Source organism: Chiloscyllium punctatum, chromosome 4 (assembly GCF_047496795.1).
Source record: "Chiloscyllium punctatum isolate Juve2018m chromosome 4, sChiPun1.3, whole genome shotgun sequence".
In the NCBI taxonomy this organism is placed as follows: Eukaryota; Metazoa; Chordata; class Chondrichthyes; order Orectolobiformes; family Hemiscylliidae; genus Chiloscyllium; species Chiloscyllium punctatum.
Genome location: NC_092742.1, coordinates 65,596,702 through 65,618,470, shown reverse-complemented (window position 1 = coordinate 65,618,470; position 21,769 = coordinate 65,596,702). Strand labels below are relative to the sequence as shown.

The window sequence follows — 21,769 nt, the reverse complement described above, 5'->3', positions numbered from 1 at the left end:
AAGTGTATAAATCCTGCTAAGATTTGCTCTCATTGTTGTGAACTCTGTTTTAACGTTTCCATTTGTTACAATTTTATTCCATTAAGGAAACTATAAAATCCATTTTTAGAATAAATTTAATGTTTTATTTAAAATGAGATGCAATCAATGTAATTTTTATGAGCAGTTATTCTTGTGATTATTTTGATTATTAATTTTAGGACATTTGTATTAAATAAATTATAGAGAAAAATACATACTTTGAAATAATAGAAAAGAACAAAAAGCAAGGAGCAAAGATTGTTTTATATGGAGTAGCAGTAATCCTTAAATGTAGGCAGTGAAGTTGTGAAATCCTTTACTGGTCAAATCTCTCAGTTCACATCTCTCTCTCTCTCTCTCTCACTCACAGTCTCTTCCTTGCATGTGTACAAATGCACACTCTCTCATTTACATACACTCAAATATACACACATGTGTACGTGCACTTGATTTGATATATTAATGCAATGTCTTGGTTACTTCACTGAACCTGTACTCTTAATCTAGACAATTTGAGCTCTAAAGCTACTATGGTAATTTTCAAGGAGCTAAAAATAGGAGATGTTATCAGGTATGAAGCTTTCTTTTTATAATATCGCATGCCCCTTAGGGAACAAAACCTGCTGTTCTTAGTTGGTCTGGACTTTGTGAGTCCAGTTCAATATTAATCTTTCAACTTTCTGTGAGCACAGAATGCACTACAGTGGTAAAGCAGGAAGCTTACTACCATCCCCTCAAGACACGTAGATTTAGTTAATAAATGGGCCAAGGAATCCTAAATCTTAAAAGATTCATGGAAAAAATAGCTTATGACAAACCCTAAATGTGTGTTTTGTTAACAATGATGTCATATATTAGTGTTTGGAAAGTAACATCGGTGTTCATATTCAAATATATTTTTGTTGCTGCTCTGATGTGTTCGGATTGATTATGACTATCTGATATCTTGGTTGAACTCATTTTAATTAAGCCCTTTTTATAAAAAATGTCCTTCAAAGGTAAGAGCAAAGGCAGCTGGTGAGTTGTAATAAATGCTGCACACAGCTACACAATAATTGCTCTGTTCTTCCCAAACAATGATATTTATCACTGGATCTGAAAATCCTCTTTAGAAGAAATACCAGCTCTTTTGTTAATTTCATGTAAAAAATCTAATTTCTGACAAAGAATACATTTGTAGCTTCCAGTTTATATCATTAATTGAACATTCCCCATGCAGAATGAATGTCAAATTTCTTGCTGTTGTTAAATCCCAGAATGTTGGATTTTTTTTTCTCCAAAATGCTCAACTTTCCTGATTCTTGAGTTAATCCATTTATTTTAATGGAGGTTGTAAACTCACAGCAGCATGAGGGCTAGTCAGAAACTGAACTATAGGTGCATGACTTGTGGGAATTGATGACTGCCAGGGTGAAAATGTGGCTCATCACACCTATGCAAGCTTGATGAAATCTGCCCATCTCCATCCAATTCTCCTTTCCTTTGACCATGCCGTGCGTATCAGACTGGCATCAGTAAGTTCACTCGGTAAGGTAAGACTAATCAGTTCCCATAATTGACTGAAGCTGCAGCCATCACTAAACTGAATTGACATGGTGTGAATTGGAGTCAGCTATTTGTCAGTCAATAAGCAAGCAGTATTAAGGCTTGGCATATTTGGTTTCAGCTGGAGCAAGAAATGTATTTTTCTTTCAAAGTTTGCTTTTTTTGAATGTGCATGATACATAAAAAATGAATGTGTATTGTATATTTATATGTAAAAATATTGTCGAGAAGCGTAACAATTGCTTGTGTCAACCATTGTTACATATACAATATTTTAACACAAATACATGTGTTAAGCTTTTCTATCACATTGAAGCATATTGTTTCCATCTATATTTCTTGTACTTCTTATGGACTGTACTTTCCAAACAACTCATAAAAATCTGATTCTCGCAGCTGTCAATATTAATTTCAGAACTTAGATTATGTTGTTTCCTTGGGGTTCCCCAATCAGATTCTGTAACTGTGATGGAAAATTAGCAAAAACCTTTGATAGACAAAATAAGAGTTTTCCCAGAGTAATGACAAGGGATTGGCACACTCCAGTGGACGTTTCAAGTAACTTAAGTCCTTTGGAATTAAGCTATTTCCCTTGATTGTTTGGAGCCCTCTGACAGCTCAGTGGGCAGAGATAATCTCAATCTCCATCTCAATCTCTTTTTGAGGAAGAGGCTGGGGTGAGTGGGTAACAGTGTTTGGGTACTTAAGAGTTGCAAACCTTTCTGGTTTAGAAGTTCCATGTCAGCTATATATTCAAAGCTAGGTTACTCTGGTTAAGTAAGTAAATGTATAGCTTAATTTCGGGGAAAAAATGATGAGCTTCTTTTAGTTCAGAAAGTATAAGGGTGAATTGCATATCAGACTGTATGTTTAATATTTAATCATCATTCTTGTGCTTTAGTTTTCAAATAAAAATACTTCTTAGCTCAAACTTATGTCTCAATCAGTTTAGTTTTTAATCCAGTCTGCTGTGGATCATGAACCAATTAATTCACGAATTTAATGTAAGCTCACATACAGCAATCATGCATAAATTTATCTCTGTAGAATTTTTTATAAATCCCTGAAGATAATTTTGGTGTATCCGAGAAAATGATGACGTAGCATGATTTTGTGAGATGAATTAATTATTGTTGACCAAGAGCTACCTATTGAAATATATCTAAATTAGTGACTCAATCACAAAATTTGTCATATATTTTAGAAGTATATTGCATTAACCTTTTCAATAGAAGTTAGTTTTCATTGTTTTGAAATTTATGTCATGCGATTTATCAGCCTGTCTTTGGGGGTTGAATGTTTTTGTTCATGGTTATTAGTATGCAAAGTTTATTGACATTTTTGTTAAGGATATTCTAAAGTGGGTTATCCAATCCATTTATGCAGCGTTTCTAACATCATACATGGTGGCTGAAAACTGTCACAACAGTGATCATTATAATCTGTGAGTTGAGTTTGACTGAAACATATGTCTTCAATTTTAATAGTTCAGTTCCCCAAATGCCCTTGAGGAGAATATTGCCTGAGAAGGAGCTTTCATGTAAGAATAATTTGTGCTAAGTAGCTCAGTGATCTGTTTGTTACGTTAGACCTGACAGTTTGTTTATATTTCTTAAGGAGTATGATGAATGGGGGGAGAATTTGATGCTAATTAGCTTAAATTGTTCCTAAGAATGCAGTTCACATTGCCAGTTTTATTGTTTTAGTGTTTCTTTGCACTTTTTAAATAATTGAATTGAGTTCTGACCATTCATCATAATTTTGGGCAGGACGGAAATAAATTACTGTAACATGGGCAGTCTGTCTGTTGGAAGATGTTACAATATGACAAATTGGGTAGGACAACAAACAGGATTATACCATTTCTATATGTTTTGTACTTAATTTGTTGTAAAATGCTGAAATCACTAGTTTGTGCAATGATTCAGAAGCTAAAATGCCTCTGAACTGGGCATATCGTATCGCTACTATTTTGAGAGTCTTTTCAAAAAATTCCACGAGAATATCCAAAATTTAAAAAAAATATGAATTAACTGTACACTAAAGAGAATCTGGAATACATTTATGTGCTTCTGGAAAATGAAAAGAAACAACATGATTTTAAATTGAAATGGTGAGGTGAAATGCGAGCTTCTCTTCTGAAGCAAAATGAAAGTCTGCTGAAGAGTTTCATTTTTGTTAAGGCTAAATGACAAGTTCCCAAAGTTTTTTTAACTGCACAGAAATAAGGGAAAATATGGATGAACCCAAACACAGCCACTCTGCAGTTCCCTTCAGCACCAATGGAGGAGGGTAAAATGCTGCTCGTTAACAACCGGGAAGGAGCAGCATGTTTGCTGTAGGGCAGTCTGTGCAGTTTACACTGCCTGGGTGTTTCACTGATCAGTAATTTCCATGGAAGGAAATGATCCTATGGTTTATGCTATCCACGTTTGTGAATATTTGACCCATAATTGGCATTTATTAGTGGACTTGAGATTTGATGGATGAGTGTCAGCATATGGCCAGTTAGCTTAAAGGCTTTAGGTGACTTTTGAGATTGAATAATCATCAATATACTGAGCCATTTTCAGCTTTTATATTAAGCAAAAATTTCAGATGCTAATGATTGTACTAATTGTGTGTTCTTAAGTCTTGATTTAGACTGTTTAGAATTCAGCACAGTATTTTGTCAAATATCCAGTATCTGGTAGAATTATCATTAGATCATAAATGTTGAATGGTCTACATCAAGTGTATAAAATGTTTGTACAAATAATTTTTGAGACGTTAAACTATGGGGAAAGTATATAGAATTTTTCCACAAAAATGTTTGGAAGCTTCTCAATGTTATCAAAAATTGACATTAAGTAAAAGCAGATGTTGAACAGTTTAGAAAATCAGGCATTATTTTCCTGTTTCCACTGCAGTTTGCTAAACACATTATAAATAAGCTTTGATGTAATTCAAAGTACCTTGTTTATTTTGTTGATAGTATCTGTTCAGAAATTTTATCATCCCTTGTTTAACTTACAGAATGAACAGATATGTAAGTGAGCTTAAAGAACTTAGCTTTTGTCTGCATTAAGGAAGTATGTTAAACTGAGTACTTGCACTGTTCCACTTCATGTAACCTCATTCATTTCTACACTAGTAAAGGTTTCATGAAATAAAAAAAATATACAATTGACTAATGGCAAATAAGAACATAACGCAAATCAAGTATTCAGCTGAATGGATACCATAAGGAATTTAACATTGATTCAGTCAGTTCATAGACTTACAGAAATGTACAGCACGGAATCTTTCTCTTCTCACCCTAAACCTGTATCCTCTAGTTCTGGACTCCCCCACCCCAGGGAAAAGACCTTTTTTTATTTACACTATCCATTCCCCTCATGGTTTTTAAACTATCAGGTCACTCCTCAGCCTCTGATGCACCAGGGAAAACAGCCCCAGCCTGTTCAGCCTCTCCCTATAGCTCAAACCCTTCAACCATGGCAACATCTTTCTATATCTTTTCTGAAACCTTTCAAGTTTCACAAAATCCTTCCAATAGGAAGGAGACCAGCATTGTACACAGTATTCCAAAAGTGGCCTAAATAATGTCCTGTGCAGCTGCAGCATGACCTCCCAGCTCCTATACTCAATGCTCTGACTGATAAAGGCAAGCAAACGTCTCCTTCACTATTGAGAGTGTGGTGCTGGAAAAGCAAAGCTGGTCAGGCTGCATCCGAGGAGCAAGAGAATCGACGTTTCAGGCACAAACCCTTCATCAGCCTTCTCCTGATGTAGGGCTTATGTCCGAAACATCAATTCTCCTGCTTCTCAAATGCTGCCTGACCTGCTGTGCTTTTCCAGCACCAAACTCTAGATTCTGATCTCTAGCATTTGCAGTCCTCACTTTCTACTGCCTTTTTCGCTATCCTATCTACCTATAAACTCCACTTTTAAGGAACTGTAAACATGCACTCCAAGGTCTCTTTGTTCAGTAACACTCCCCAGTACCTTTTCATTAAATGCAGAAGTCCTGCCCTGATTTGCCTTTCCAAAATGCAGCACCTCTCATTTATCTAGGTTTAACTTAATCTGACACTCCTTGGCCCATCTGATCAAGATCCTGTTGTACTCTGAGGTAATATTCTTTGCTGTCCACTACATCTCCAATTTTGGTGTCATCTGCAAACATATAAATGACAAAATTCAGTAAACCCTGCACCAATCCTTGTGGCACACCACTGGTCACAAGCCTCGATGCTGAAAGGCAACTCTCCACCACCAACTTCTGTCTTCTACCTTCGAGCCAGTTCTATATCCAAGTGGCTAGTTCTCCCTGCATTTCATGTGATCTAATTTTGTTAATCAGTTTACCATGAGGAACCTTGTTGAATGCTTTATTGAAGTCCATATATATCACATACACCACTCTACCCTTATCAATTCTTGTCTCTTTGCAAATTTAACTTTGAGGAGGCCTAATTATTTTCAATAAATTAAAGCAAAAATGCCTGAGTTTTTGAACTTTATTTGAACCCCTGTTCAGTTTTAATAAACCATCTCAATTTCACAGACTATTTTAACTGATTATGCACTGCTCGAATTTTCACTGTTCACACCTGTCAACTTATGCTGTCAATTTCTGCCTCCTTTTCTTGGAAGCACTGTCGTTGAACAATGATACTTGAAAGGACATGACTTTGGATTTCAATATTGACTAGTTTATTTTCTGAAAGAGTTTATATCTTAAAATGTTCCTCAAATCAATTTCTTACAGTGCTTTTTTAAGGGAACTCTATTCTAAGACCTTTTATATGTTTATTACATCTCCATCCAGCTTAAGAAATTTTGCAAAATACTTCTCCATGAGTGTATACTTCCCACCAACCTTCCATTTTTTTCAAACATTTTTCATAACTTGTGTACTTCGTGTATTGTTTAAATACTGTTTCTGTGGGGGTGTTCAGTGAAATATATTTTGGAAACACGTTTATAAGTGATCTCAACATTGCAGTAGCATTGAACCTGTAAGTGGTGGTGTGAGTATAATTTTACATAACCCATTAAACGGAATGAGACCTTTGTGTTTTAAAAAAAAGTATGGCCAGATCTTCAGATGGAAGCTTCAGCAAAGACTGTATACCGGTGTGTCAGGGTGATGTAGAAGTTGCATTGCAGCTGACTTCATGGGAATTGCCCAGGAAGTTGAAGCATCTAATGGACAGGTGTCTAGTGTCTGGAACTCTTTTAAAAAAAAAATCCCGTCTCTCAGTTAGAATTGAATTTTTTCAGAGGATTTCCACTTACTTAGGAAAAGGGAGAGGCACTAAAACCTGATTTAACTTTTTTGGCCAGCTTTAGAGCTGATATCTCATCCTCCTCTTCACTCACTACCGAACCACCCTCTGCCGACCCCCTGACCTCCCCTTCCAATGACTTGTGCAATTCTCACACAAAACCCCTTTACCCCATGTGCTGACTCCTCTCCAACCAATTGTCCACTCCGTACTTCCTCCAGAACAAATTTTTCCCTTACCAACATCTCCACCCAAACCCCACATTCCCATGCACCCCCAGACCAGACCTGTTCCAACACTGCACATCTACCTCACCAACATGACTAGCCCACGTCTTCTCATACTTAGTTACCAAGATGTCTGTATCACCTACCTGATGCTTACACCCTCTGCCTACTTACACACTACACCCCCTATCCAACTGGCACCTTGCCTGACACAGCCACCTGGAACCCTTCTTATCCCAAACACCTCGCACCATAATACCTAACATACTTTAAGCAGTAAACTTTGTTTTGTAGTTGTCAACGTGATGTTAGGACCTTGGTAAACCATGAAATGCAGCAGATACTGTGGGTAAAATGGTGTGTAGTTTCTGCTACTGCCAGACTAGATTGTTTTGGTTGGGAAGGCTCCTGTCCTAGAACTTGGTCCAAAAAATCCCTTGAGTTTAAACTGGATAATATTTGTTTTATTTGATCTGAGTCAGAACCTCTATGACTCAGATCTGAATATTCAGACTTAGGTGACCAGCCACTGGATTCTTGGAGCCATCCTTCAGGAATACCGATGTGCCAATTATAATCCTCCTCCATTGAAATAATGTTGTATCAAGAAATTCCCAAATAAAACTTAAATTCATTTTAACCACTTAGAAACAAAAATCAATAACTTATTGAAGTAGCATGTATACTAACTACTAAATAAATTCATAATTGATGCCAGTAACGACATGGTTAAAAATACTTGCACAAACAATAGGATAGTTACACCTTTGAATCCCAGCTCAAGTGATAAAGACTGTAAAGGAGTTGACTTTCGTGGCTGTCAAACATGTCATTTTGTTTTTTAGCCAGTCAATTAATAAAATGTAAATAATATTAATGGATGCAAACAGGAACCAAAAACGTTGACACCAAACTGACCTCAGACACCCATTGTACAAATTTGGAACATAGAGCTGCAATTCAACACCACCCCTGCTCCAACCATCTCCTCTTACCTGGCAGACATTCATCAGAACAGTTTCCCACCTCCTTACCCATCCCCAATGGGTCATTCACTAAATATTGGGTAGAATTTTAACTTTGAGAGCAAGTCAAGTGTTAGAGGATGGACGAGTGAGGGCAAGAGGGTAGGATAATAGATATAGATGAAGGATGATGCAAAAAGGTGGAGGTGAATAGAAATATTAGAGTTATTCTGTCATGTTTGTGCATTTTGCTGTATATTCTATTTTTCTTTCCTCTTACATCCACCCTTCCTCTTCTCCTTTGCCCTACCTATTTTTTCTCTTCATTATTTCCATGTTTTTATCCCACCTACCCCTACCCAACAGTCTAATCTCTTCATCCCACACCCCTCTTCTCTGTCACTGTACTCCCTTATCTTTCCTCTTCACTCTGTTATTTACCATTTCTCATTTTGTTTTGTCCTCCTCTCTCTCCCCCCTTTTGTCTTAGCCTCTCACTGTTTTCTCTCTCTTCTTACCTTCTCTTTCATTACCTCATTTTTTTCCCTCCGTGTTCCTTTTCACTCTATTTCATTTCCTGCCTCCTCTTCCTTAACATGCTCCCCCACTCGAATGATCCTCCCTCGATCCATTGACCTAAAAATTGCATTTGAAATTGACTACCTGTCTACAATGCAATGGGAAAGGAACTTTCATTCAACTTGATTTTGTTTCGAAATTCTATTTCAACTTAAAATCACGCAACAGCAGGTTATAGTCCAACAGGTTTATTTAGAAGCGCTAGCTTTCGGAGTGTTGCACCTTCAACAAGTGGTTGTGGAGTACAAGATCGTAAGGCACAGAATTTATAGCGTAAGTTTGTAGTGTAAACTTATGCTGTAAATTCTGTGTCTTATGATCATGTACTCTACAATCACCTGATGAAGGCACAGCGCTCCAAAAGCTAGTGTTCCTAATAAACCTGTTGTCCTATGACCTAATGTGTGATTTTTAACTTTGTACACCCCAGTCCAACACTGGCACCTCCAAATCATACTTAAACTTGCCCTAAAATTCTACAGAAAGCAAATTTGTTTATTTGCATTTGATAATTTTGACCCAACAGTTAAATGAGACAGGTATTTTAAGTCAACAGGATGTTGGCAATATTTTTAGTGCAATCAAGACAGGTTTCTGACCTAGGATTGTTGATTATGTAATACCCTTGTGTTGGTTGGCAAGTTCCATTGGTTCCTGCCAGTCTGGGCATTAGACTGCTAATTATCTATTCTATTAGAAAAAAGTGAAAGCAAAAAACAAAACACAGATATCATCAGCTTGTCCTGTTTATTCTAGCCCTCCAGAAATTCTATGACCACTCTTAGCCACAAAGGCATGGAATGCAGCTGACAAGAAAAAGAACAATAACTGCTACTGTATGCCATTGGGGAGAAGCGTCCCAACATAATGCATGTTTCGTTAGTCTGGTTTCAGTAAGTAATGGCTAATAGTGCAGTACAAATTCTTGTGGTCCTGCACAAATCATAATATTGTGGAGAATTGATCGTCTGGCCACCAATCCCACTAATGTTCAGAAGGATGAATTCTGGCATAAAATTAGCTCTGAGATCAAAGTTACTGGTGAGGGAGAAGTTATACAAAAGCAAAACAATTGCAGATGCTCAATCTGGAATAAAAACAGAAAATACTAGAAATACTCAGGTCTGGCAACATCTGTGGAGAAGGAAACGACATTTCAGATCAATGCTCTTTTGTCAGAACTGAAAGATAAGTAATAGATTTTTTTCTGTAACTTGCAGAACATTGCAATGTTGTTCCAGAAATAGGCCAATAGTTAATAGTTGCTCTCTTAATTTCTTAAACAAATAATAATATTATTTGTTTGCCCCAGTCTGCATAAGATGTTATTACCAAGATGAATAATTAAATGTAACATCTGTTTCCCATCTTTCCATGTTGTCCTCTGTTGTATGTCTAGTTTTGCATCAAAGTTGAATCCCTAATTTTAATATACATAAACACCTCATGATCATTGCCTGTAAAAGGAATAGTATCACATTTGGTTTAGAAAACTGCATTGATTAAATTTGTTAGTGAGTTGAAAATGCTGTATGTAGAATGTAGAAGTGCAGCACAGGAACACCCGCTGTTTGTGCCTGTTACACGACATAATGGGCTACAAAGCGAAGTTGAACAGAATTGCGGACAACAGTTTATGCCTAACTGATGAACTCGATGCATTCTATGCTTGCATAGAACAGAAGGGCAGAGAAACAATATCACCTGTTCCATCAGTCTTCAATGTACCTGAACTCTGTCACCGCTGCAGACATTAGATCAGCCTTCTTAAGAGTGAACCTGCAGAAAATGACCTTTCCAAGTGGAGTCCCAGCCATGCACTCAGCTCCTGTGAACCAGCTAGCGGGAGTATTTGCAGACATCTTCAACCTCTCCTTATAACGATCTGAAGTCCACACCTATTTCACGAAGACCACTATCATCCCAGTTCCAAAATAAAAATCATGCAACATGCCTCAATGACTACCGCTGATGGCTCTGACATTCATAATAATGAAGTGCTTTGCGAGGTTGGTCATGGCTCATATCCAGCCTCCCAGATTGTCTTGGTCCCTTGCAATTCACTTCCTGGCACAACAGGTCCACAGCAGACACTATATCCCTGGCCCTACACTCATCCCTGAAACATCTGGACAACAAGGATACTTACATCAGGCTTCTGCTCACTGACTACAGTTCTGTCTTCAACACCATAATTCTAAACACCCTCTTCTCAAAACTTTGGAATCTAGGTCTCTGCTCCCACCTCTCTAACTTAATTCTTGACTTCCTGACCAACAGACTACAGACAGTTAGGATAGGCGACAATACTTCCTTCATGATAATCCTCAACACCAGTGCCCTGCAAGGCTGTGTGCTCAGCCCCATCCTAAACTTCTTATTAACACATGACTATGTGGCCAAATTCCACACGAACTCCATTTACAAGTTTGGTGACAGCACGACCACTGTAGGTTGAGCCTTAAACAATGATAAGACAGAGTACAAGAAAGATTTGAGTGCTTTGTATCATGGTGTAGAGACAGCAATGTCATCAAATTGAAAGAGCTGGACATTGACCTTTAGGAAGCAGAGTGTAGGACGTGCCCATCTGAATCAATGGTACTGAAGTGGAGATGGCCAAGAGTGTCAAGTTCCTCAGAGTGAGGAACACAGACAATCTGACCTGGTCCATCCTGTTGACATCACAGTCAAGAAAGCACAGCAATGCTGCTACTTCCTCAGGAGGCTAAGGAAATTCAGAATGTCCACAAGTAGTCTTATCAATTTATGGAGTTGCACTATAGAAAGCATTCTATCTGGACACATCACAGCATGCTATGGCAACTGCTCTTACCAAGACCGCAAGAAACTACAGAGAGTCATGATCACAGCCCAGTCCTTCACACAAACCAGCCACGAATCCATTGACTTCATCTACACTTTCGCCGCCTCAGGAAAGCAACCAACATTATCAAGACTCTTCCTACCTTGGTTATAGTCTTTTCCATCCTCTTGCATTAGGTAGAAGGTATAAAAGTTTGTATACATATACAAATAGATTTATGAACAGCTTCTTACCGAATGTTATCAGACTTTTGAATGGACCTCTTTAGTGTTAATATTGATCTCTCTCTGCACTTTCTCGGCAGCTGTAACATTGTAGCCTTCACTCTATTCTGTTACTTTGCACTTGTGTAGTATGATCTGCCTATAAAACACAGAAAACAACACTTTTTTACTGGACCTCCGTACATATTAAAGTAATAAATCAAAGCAAATCAAATCAACTTTGAATTTAACAGCATCCTGGTGGTGCAAAATTGAGAAATCAGTGCTGTTATAAAGATACTTTGTTATTAGTATCCTTTTTAAAGATTATGGTTGAAAAGATTGCGAACAATGGTTCATTTGAAAGGTCTGACGATTAGCTGGCATATTTTCTCCTAAAAGCGGGCTCACTCAAAGGACATATTGGGACGTGTTTCTTTTAAAATACATTACTTGAAAGTCTCATGAATTAAGATAATTGCTTGAATTTATTTACTAGAAATCACATGTTTGTCAGGAGTTAGTTTTTATCATGGATATTGCTTGGTGTTCAGTTGGGGTACAGTCTACTGAGAGAGGAGGTATTCCGTACGCTTTCTGTCTTTATCAGAAAACACTTTTTAGGGTTCAGTGGGGTAAATAAAACACTGACCCAGCCGCTCTCCTGTAAAGCCTCTAAAAGGGTTCTTCTCAATGTTTCTTGAATGAACTGCATCTTCATATCTGCCAGTAACAATTATGTGTTCAGTAGCACCTCTCTGTATGTGCAGGATGCCAACTAAAAGCCATCTTGAGTATTTCATATGTTCCCTTCTTTTTTTCCCCTCAAGCTAACAATGATTTGCTAAAATATTTTAAGCTATGTGGCAATCAGCTTTGCAACTTTGTCAAATAAGTCTTATTTTCTAGAAATCAATAATGCATTTGCCTGTTAAAGAATTCGGATGATTTTTTTTTCCAAATATGTCTCAGTAGCTGGTTTGTATTGCAATGAGTAGAATGGTGGGACTAGAGAGTGGCAGTGCACTCTATCATCTCAAATCAAAGCACAATGCAGTGATGCTGGAAATGTGAAATAAACACCGCGCAAACTCAGCAGGTCTGGCAGTATCTGTGGAGAGAGAAACTGAGTTATTGTGTTGAGTCCAGTGCTGAAGATGACCTTAAAATGTTAACTTAGTTTCAGTCTCCACAGATACTGCCAAACTCTCTAACCTCAGTTGTGACAATCCTTATTTAATGTGGTTTTGTTAAAAGCTGTTAATACAGTGGAAGTGATTAAAATCATTATTGAACTTCCATGCAAAAATTAGCTGTTGAAATATTGACATATTTCTGTGATAAATCACAGGACAGAAAATCAGTAAGAAACTAAAAAATGAAATTAGATCAATTTTCCAGTTATTGATTACTTTTAAAGAGATAACATCAAGTGATAAGATGCTTATTTGGTTTTCAAAATTTACACCCATTTTCCAATACAGCAAAATTGCAATAAGATTAATCTCAAGCTGCCCACCAACAAACACGTGTTAAGCAGACCTTCTAGATAGCTGAAGAAGTGCCAACACAATCCAATTTCTCATCAAATGTGCTGTACATTTAAAAAATGAGAACCATGACATCATAGATTTGTGAGAATTGTCTATATTTTCATTTTGCTCAAACCTTGCAATGGTTTGATACTGCACAATGAAGTGCATTTTGAAAAATATTAGGAGTTAGGTCTGAAAAAGCTCAGTCATTTTCCTCTGGGGTGCTGACTTCAGACAAATATGATATAGTCTGCCATATTGTTAATGCAATCACAGATGTTTTCTGAGTTTTTGTGCTGGCGCATGAAGACTTTGTCGCATCAGATTGGGAAACTAGTTGATGAAAGGGAAGGCATTCATCATTCATCGGACTCTTCATGGTCATCAGCCTCGTTGGCCTCCTCAGATGCATTTACAGTGATCTCCTCCGTCAGTTTCTTTGTGCAGCATACAGAAATATCCATCCTGCTGTAAGTTTCTATGGTTGTCTTCTGGGAATGTCCATGCTGGCCTTCCATAGGTGAATGATTAGAACCTCATGATCCGATGTCTGCTTTACTTCATCTTGGCATCTTGTGCAGTTATAGCCCATTTGAGTGGCAGAAGCATTTGCTAGTTGCCAATTTTGGCTTCCATCGCCATCTTTCACAGCCCCTTCATCATAAATGTGGCCTCTGGAACAGTTTGGGTTGCACTCTTTTGTGTTAATTATTCTCAATTACCTCAGAAATTAGCTGTCATTGGTAATTGATTGACTTATGGAGAAAGAGCTGGAAATTGGATGCGTGAAATGTCAGCTCAGCCATGATCCTGTTGAATGATGGAGCAGGTTTGAGGGGCCATATGGCCTACTTCTGTTCTTACTTATTAAGGTTATATGAATTTTAGGTTCCTAATTACTCCCTGATCCATTAGCTAGAGTTTACATGTGATGCTGGGAGACAGTTTCAGCTGAATGCCCTTAAGGTTCGCAATGTGAAGGTGTGCATACAGTTGACTGTAATGATTTTTTTTTCTATTGATACATTTTATTCACTTTTCTGATCTATGTCTCAAAATACTGGAAGTTATCAATTGTTTTTGTTAGGCTCCTGCTGTGTAGACAATATCTTGACATTGTATAGTGGCTTCTTGGATATGAGCACCTAAAGAAGTACCTTGATCTGACCTACCTTGGTCAAAGCATTGAGTACAGGAGTTGGGAGGTCATATTGCAGCTCTATAGGACTTTGGTTTAGGCCACTTTTGGAATATTGTGTGCAGTTCTGGCCTCCCTCCTAACGGAAGGATGTTGTGAATCTTGAAAGGGTTCTGAAAAGATTTTCAAGGATGTTGTCAGGGTTGGAGGATTTGAACTACAGGGAGAGGCTGAATAGGCTAGGGCTGTTTTCCCTGGAGTGTCAGAGGCTGAGGGATGACTTTGTAGAGGTTTATAAAATCATGAGGGGCACGGATAGCATAAATAAACAAGGTATTTTACCTGGGATGGGGGAGTCCAGAACTAGAGAGCATAGGTTTAGGTGAGAGGGTAAAAATTTAAAAGCGACCTAAGGGGCAACTTTTTCACACAAAAGGTGGTGTGTGTGTGGAATGAGCTGCCAGAGGAAGTGGTGGAGGCTGGTGTAATTACAACATTTAACAGGCATCTGGATGGGTATATGAATAGGAAGGGTTTGGAGGGATATGGGCCAAGTGCTGGCAAATAGGACCAGATTAAGTTCCGGTATCTGGTCGGCATGGATAAGTTGGATGAAAGGGTCCATTTAAAGAGCACCCAGCATGTACTATCCAGTAACACCCTCCCTCTCCTACTGCCACCCCCCTCACCCCCCCAACCCACTCTTCCCCCAAACTCTCCCTCTCTCCAGCACACCCCCCTCCCTGTGTTCCCTGCTCCCCTCGACCCCACCCCCTTGATTCACCTGGAGTACTGCCATGTAGTATTGGTCTCCTTACTTGAGAAAGGAGGTACTGGCACTAGAGGGGGTGCAGAAGAGGTTCACCAGGTTGGTTCTGGAGTTGAGGGTGTTGGCTTATGAGGAGTGACTGAGTAGACTGGGATTATATTCATTGGAATTTAGAAGAATGAGGGCGATCTTAAAAGAAACATATACAATAATGAAGGGAATAGGTAAAATAGAAGTAGAGAGGATGTTTCCACTGGCAGGTGAAACTAGGACAAGAGGACGTAGCCTCAAGTTTAGGGGGAGCAGATTTAGGATGAATTGAGAAGGAATGTCTTCACCCAAAGGGTTGTAAGTTGATGGAATTCCTTGCTCAGTGAAGTAGTTTACTCTACTTCAGAAAATGTTTTTAAAGCTAAGACATATTATTTGAACAATAAAGAAGTTAAAGGATATGGTGAGATTGCAGGTAAGTGGAGCTGAGTCCTCAAAATGATCAGCCAGATGGCCTACTCCTGCTCCTAGTTCTTATGCTCTAACACTGTGCAGCTGTGGTAAGGTTGCCCCCTCTTTCAGCTGTCATCCACTTTTCCCTCTAGAATAGATGTGTATCACTTTTCAGCTCTGATTAAATGTGTGAAATAAAGACATTTTTTTCCTTTAATTCAAATAGGTTGGTATATCATATTGCTTTCATGCATAAAAGAGCTTTGAATTATCCGAAGTAATCAGCAAAATCAAATTACTTAAAATACAAGTTGTGACACAGTGCCAAAAGAATCACCAGCCTGCAAAGTAGGTAGCATGAAAATAAATTGTGCATCAATATAACTTTAAATTTTGACAGCTCAAGAACAAAATGATGATCATTTTAATAACTCTTAATCTCTGTGCATGGCTGAAATTCTAATATATTCCCTTTGTTCAAACTTTGCAAGTATGGCTGAAAGTGTGAGAAAGTTAAGTGTAATTGATGAGAGATCAAATGAATTTGATACAAGTCGAAAACCATGGTGTGAAGCAAAAAACAGACATTACTAAGGAGTAAGAGATTCTTCCAAGGAGTTAGTCAACTATTTTGAAGCTCAAGGAGAACATTTTAGAATAGTTCGACAAATAGTACTGTTACCAGCAAGGACAGAGATGAGTACAGGTGTCTATACTGATGTCAAGAAAACTCTGCTAATTTGGTTCAAGACAGCTTGAACAAAGAACATTCAACCCTCTAGTCCAATCACACAGGAAAGGGAGTCACCTTGCCAAAGAAACTGGGCCACTATGGATCACTGAACTGGTTCAAGACAAGGTATGGCATAGTTATCAATGTGGTAAGCAGTGAGGGTATGTAAATTTTAGCAGAAATAACAGAGGATTACCCACAAAAGTCTCACCAATGTCCTGAGTAAATATGTAGCAAAATACATATGAAGATAGACTGTTTACCATATTGCCCTTCGACTTTTAAAGACGAAACATATGGTGGAAAGCAAAGCAAAAACCATGTTACTGCTATAGTCTGTGCAAGTAGAAAAGGCATTGAAGTAACCACAGGGAAATTTGGCTGGCTTGATAGAATAGGAAGTGTTCAGATGGATATAAGCCCAAATGCTGGCAAACGGGACTAGTTCACTTTGCGATGTTTAGTCAGCATAGACGAATTGAATCAAAGGGTCTCTTTCTATGTGTTATGAATCTGATCTACAACTGACTTTGTCCTGTGTACAAGCAGTGCGAATTGCACTGGAAAAATGTTCACATGTGAGAGTACCATTCAAATATCAGATGGAATTGGAATTTAAAGAGTGAAGGAGTGACTAGCAACTGGATATTGAACAAAGAACCACAAGATGATAGGAGGTGTGAGTACTTTGTAGTTTACCCTGTAATTTTTAAAATTCACCCATTTTTCTAATCAATCAGTTTAGAGGTGTTATTGAATCTAAGCCTCTCTGGTCCAGAGGCAGGGGCACTACTATTGTGCTACAAGAGGGTCCCTCTGTATTCTGTAAAATTTGGCAGGCCAATAACTTTGGTATAATGCTTGTCACAATACTGGCCCTTTTTACAAGGTTACTATGCCCTTGTGTTTTTTTCCAGAGAGGGGGGTAATTGGCCAAACTCCAACTAGGCTAGGTTTGAAAGGTTTATTCGGTCACTGTTTGTTTACCCTAACGGTACCTCCAGACTAGGAATTTCATGTCTTTAAAAAATCAAAGGTGAGTGGCCAGCTAGGTATGTGGTTCGCCTTCGTTTAGATTAGAGCTTTTTTTATTTAATTCAGACCTTTAGTGAGTTCAGTTGCAGCAGGGGATATGTGAAAGAGGCTGCTGAACTCTCTCTGACTTTGCAAGCTGTAAGCTGGCTGTGTCATTTTTATTCTTTGTGCTAAGAGGTGTGTATATTGGGACTGTTGCACGTATTTTCAGAACAGCATCATTATGTTGGGTTTGGATATAAGTTATCTGGTATTCTGTTTCCTGTTCTTTGTATTTCATTCTGTAATTTTGTAAATAAATTGTTAGTTTAAAACTTGGCAGTCAAGCCAGCTAATTTACTCCAGGAATATCCACTGTACACTTAGCTAAAATAAATAACAATGTTACGGTGTGGGCTACCTGCTTTAAAATGTTTTGAGGGGTCTGGCCTAGTCCATAACAGACAGGGGGCTTGTCCATGATTTAAACAGTGAGTGGTAGGTGTTAGTGTCTTTTGTTTCGAGTATTGATTTGGGTGGTTTAAACGGTCACAAAGGAGGTTCTGGAGGTGGAAGAAGTGACCTTAGGGGTTTTACAAAAGGCAAATAAGACCAAGCTGTGGAATTAGTAGACAAGTTGGAGTCGAAGTTACCTCCTAGTGTGAGGAAAGATGAGATGATTGCAATAGTAGGTCTGCATTTACATTTGCTGGAAACCCCATCAGGATCTGTAGAGAGAGCTAAACTTCAATGCCAAATGAAGAAGCTTCAGTTAGAAGCAGAAATGAAACAGTTTGAGTTACGATTAAAAGCAGAAGAGAAAATAACAAATGAAGGGCTTTTGCAGAAGTGAAAGGAAAAGAGTTTGAACTTCAGAAATTGACACTCAGAAATGAAAGTCAGCTTAAAAGCCTAGAGATAAAGGCTAAAGATAAGCTTAGAAAGGAAGAGAGTGAGGATGAGCAAGCACCTGGTAGTTAAAAGCCTGATGAGAAACATGTTCAAGCATTGCCTAAATTTGATGAAAAGGATGTGCAAGCCTTTTTTCATCTCGTTTGAAAAAGTGGCTAAACAAATGCACTGGCCAGTGACCCTGTGGGTTTTGTTGATCCAAACCAAACTTGTGGGTCAAGCAAGTAAGATATTTTCATAACTATTAGAGGAGGTATTGGGGCAAATGAGGAGGTGAAGAAAGCCATCTTAAGGACATATGAGATTGTACCAGAAGCCTATAGACAACGTTTCAGGAATCTAAGGAAGGGCCCTGGTCAAACCTATATTGAGTTTGAAAGGATCAAACAAAGTAATTTTGATCGGTAGATAAGAGCTTTAAAAAGAAAGCAACCTTTGTTCGAGAGACAGTTATTTTGGAAGAGTTCAAAAATTCACTGCTTGACGTGGTGCGAACTTAAGTGGAAGAGCAGAGGGTTAAAACAGCAAGTGAAGTGGTTGATGATTATGAGCTGGTCCCTAAAACATGTTTGGCTTAGTGAATCAATGAGGGATAGAAATTGGGGAAAAAGAGAAATCCTCACGTGAAAAGGGAAAGGTAGATCTTGGTGAAGATCATGAGGAGAACTTACCACAGGGTAAAGAGGAAACCCTTGAAGTGGAAGTAGAAGGTTATTTCACTGCAATAAAATAGGCCACATGAAATCACAGTGGTGGTGGCCTAGGAAAAAGCCAGGTGTAGGGAAACAGGATAAGTCTGGGAGTTTTATTGGAATGAAAACAGAAAGTACAGTGGAAGCTAGAAAGCTACATCAGAATATACAGGCTGATCAACGGTTGGTTCAGCAGATCTGCTTAAAAACTATATCTGCAAAGGTAAAATTCATTTGCATAGGTCAGGAGTAGCAGGTAAAGACGTTACAAATTTAAGGGACACAGGATCCTCAAAGTCTGTGATGCTGAAAGGTAAGGAGATATGTACTCCTGAAGGACTATTGCCAGAAAAGGTACTGGTAACAGGAATTCATGGTGAGACAAAAAGTGCTCAATTATGTAAAGTACGGTTAGAGTGTCCAAAAAGAGTGGAGAATTTGTGGTAGGAATACTGGACAAACTCTCAGCTTCAGGAATACAATTTGTCCTTGCGAATGATATAGTTGATTCACTGGTAGGCATGCTGCCTACTCTAGTTGGAAAAAAAGGAGAAAGTGAGGACTGCAGATCAGAGCTTAAAAATGTGTTGCTGGAAAAGTGCAGCAGGTCAGGCAGCATCAAAGGAACAGGAGAATCGATGTTTCGGGCATAAGCCCTTCTTCAGGAATCAAATTCAGGAAAGAATTCTTCTTTCCTGAAGAAGGGCTTATGCCCGAAACGTAGATTCTCCTGTTCCTTTGATGCTGCCTGACCTGCTGCGCTTTTCCAGCAACACATTTTTATACTCTAGTTGAAAAGCCAGTGGAGACAACTGAAGCAATGCAGGATTCTTATCTGGGAAACTTCCCTGATTGTGTAGTAATGAGGTCACAGAGTCCCCAGTTGAAGGAGGAGAGATCAAAGGGTATAGGTAAGGAAGCTAAAGTGGCATCAGCAGAGACTGTGTGTTTGATCAGTTTGTTCAGATAAAACAGGAGCAAATAGGTGATCATGCAAATATCTTTGGCTCTGCAAAACTCATTGAGCTGCAGTAGAAAAATAAAAATTTAAAGCAGTTGCATCAAAAGACACATACAGAGATGGAATCTGAATATATCCCTGTGTGTTATTACCTGAAAAATTATGTTTTAATGAGGAAGTGGAGACCATCACATGTTCAGGCAGATGAGAAATGGGCAGAAATTGATCAAATTGTATTGCCAGTGGGGTATAGAAAGGAGGTGTTGCGAGTGCTGCATGAGCTACCACTTGGAGGTCATTCAGGAGTGAGGAGAACACAGGCTAATATACAAGGGCATTTTTAGTGGCCTGGACGACACAAGGATGTAGTTGAGTTTTGCCAGACATGTAATACTTATCAGCTAATTGGAAAACCAAGGACAGTAATAAAACCTGAACCTTTAATACCTATTCCAACATTTTAAGAACCTTTTACAAGAGTCTTAATTGATTGTGTAGGTCCCCTACCTCAAACAAAAAGTGAGAATCAGTATGTGTTAACAATAATGGATGAGATTTCCAGAGGCTGTCACATTACGCAGTATCATAGCTAAAAGGATTGTACAGGATTTACTCAAATTTTTTTACTAAATATGGATTACCAATAGAGATACAGTCAGATCAAGAGTCAAACTCCACATCCAAACTATTCATACAAATTATGGACAGCTTAGGTAGAAAACAATTCAAATCTACTGTGTACATCCATATTCGCAGGGAGTGTTAGAAAGGTGGCATCAAACACTAAAGACTATTTTGAGGGCTTATAGTGAGGACTATCCAGATGATTGGGATAAGCGAATTCCATTTCTACTTTTTGCGATTAGAGATGCACTGTTGAATCAACCAAATTCAGTCCATTTGAATTAGTTTTTGGGCATGAAGTGAGAGGACCGTTAAAATCGATTGGGAAGTTAGTAGTGTCATTGAGTCATAGAGATGTACAGCTGGAAACTGACCCTTCAGTCCAACTCGTTCATGCCAACCAGATATCCCAATCTAATCTCACCTGCGAGCTCCTGGCCTATATCCCTCCAAACCCTTCCTATTCCTATACCAATCCAGATGCCTTTTAAATGTTGCAATCGTACTAGCCTCCACGACTTCTTCTGGCAGCTCATTTCATACATGTGCCACCCTCTAAGTGAAAAAGTTGTTTCTTAGGTCTCTTTTATATTTTTCCCCTGTCACCCTAAACTTATGGCCTCTAGTTCTGGACTCCCCCTCCCCAAGGAAAAGACCTTGTCTATTTATTCTATCCATCCCCTCATAATTTTATAAACCTCTATAAAGTCACCCCTGAGCCTCTGACGCTCCAGGAAAACAGCCCTAGCCTATTCAACCTCTCCCTATAGCTCAAATCTTCCAACCCTGGCAACAGCTTTGTAAATCTTTTCTGAAACCTTCCAAGTTTCACAACATCCTTCCAATAGGAAGGAGACCAGAATTGCACACAATATTCCAAGAGTGGCCGAACGAATGTCCTGTACAGCCGCAACATGAACTCCCAACTCCTATACTCAATACTCTGGCCAATAAAAGAGAGCATACCAAACGCCTTCTTCACTATCCTATCTACCTGTGACTCCACTTTCAAGGAGCTATGAACCTGCACTCCAAGGTCTCTTTGTTCAGCAACACTCCCTAGGACCTTACCATTAAATGTATAAGTCTTGCTAAGATTTGTTTTCCCAAAATGCAGCATCTCACATTTATCTAAATTAAATTCCATCTGCGACTTCTCAGCCCATTGGCCCATCTGATCAAGATCCCATTGTAATCTGAGGTAACTTTCTTCGTTGTCCACTACACCTCAAATTTTGTGTCATCTGCAAACTTACGAACTAAACCTCTTATGCTCACATCTGAATCATTTATAAAAATGATGAAAA

At 38.6% G+C, this 21,769-nt stretch overlaps 1 protein-coding gene across 5 annotated transcripts in view; it reads left to right on the top strand.

Moving 5' to 3' along the window:
- slc25a21 (solute carrier family 25 member 21) overlaps positions 1-21,769 on the top strand; it is a 565,742-nt gene that overhangs the window by 117,362 nt on the left and 426,611 nt on the right. The window contains exon 1 of one of the 5 annotated variants that reach the window (XM_072568918.1): positions 568-592. The exons of the other annotated variants lie outside the window; for them this stretch is intronic. Within the exon in view, the coding sequence (XP_072425019.1) occupies positions 583-592 (10 nt within the window). The 5' untranslated portion in view covers positions 568-582. Of the gene's footprint in view, positions 1-567; positions 593-21,769 lie in introns of those variants that run through there. 5 annotated transcript variants of the gene reach the window in all.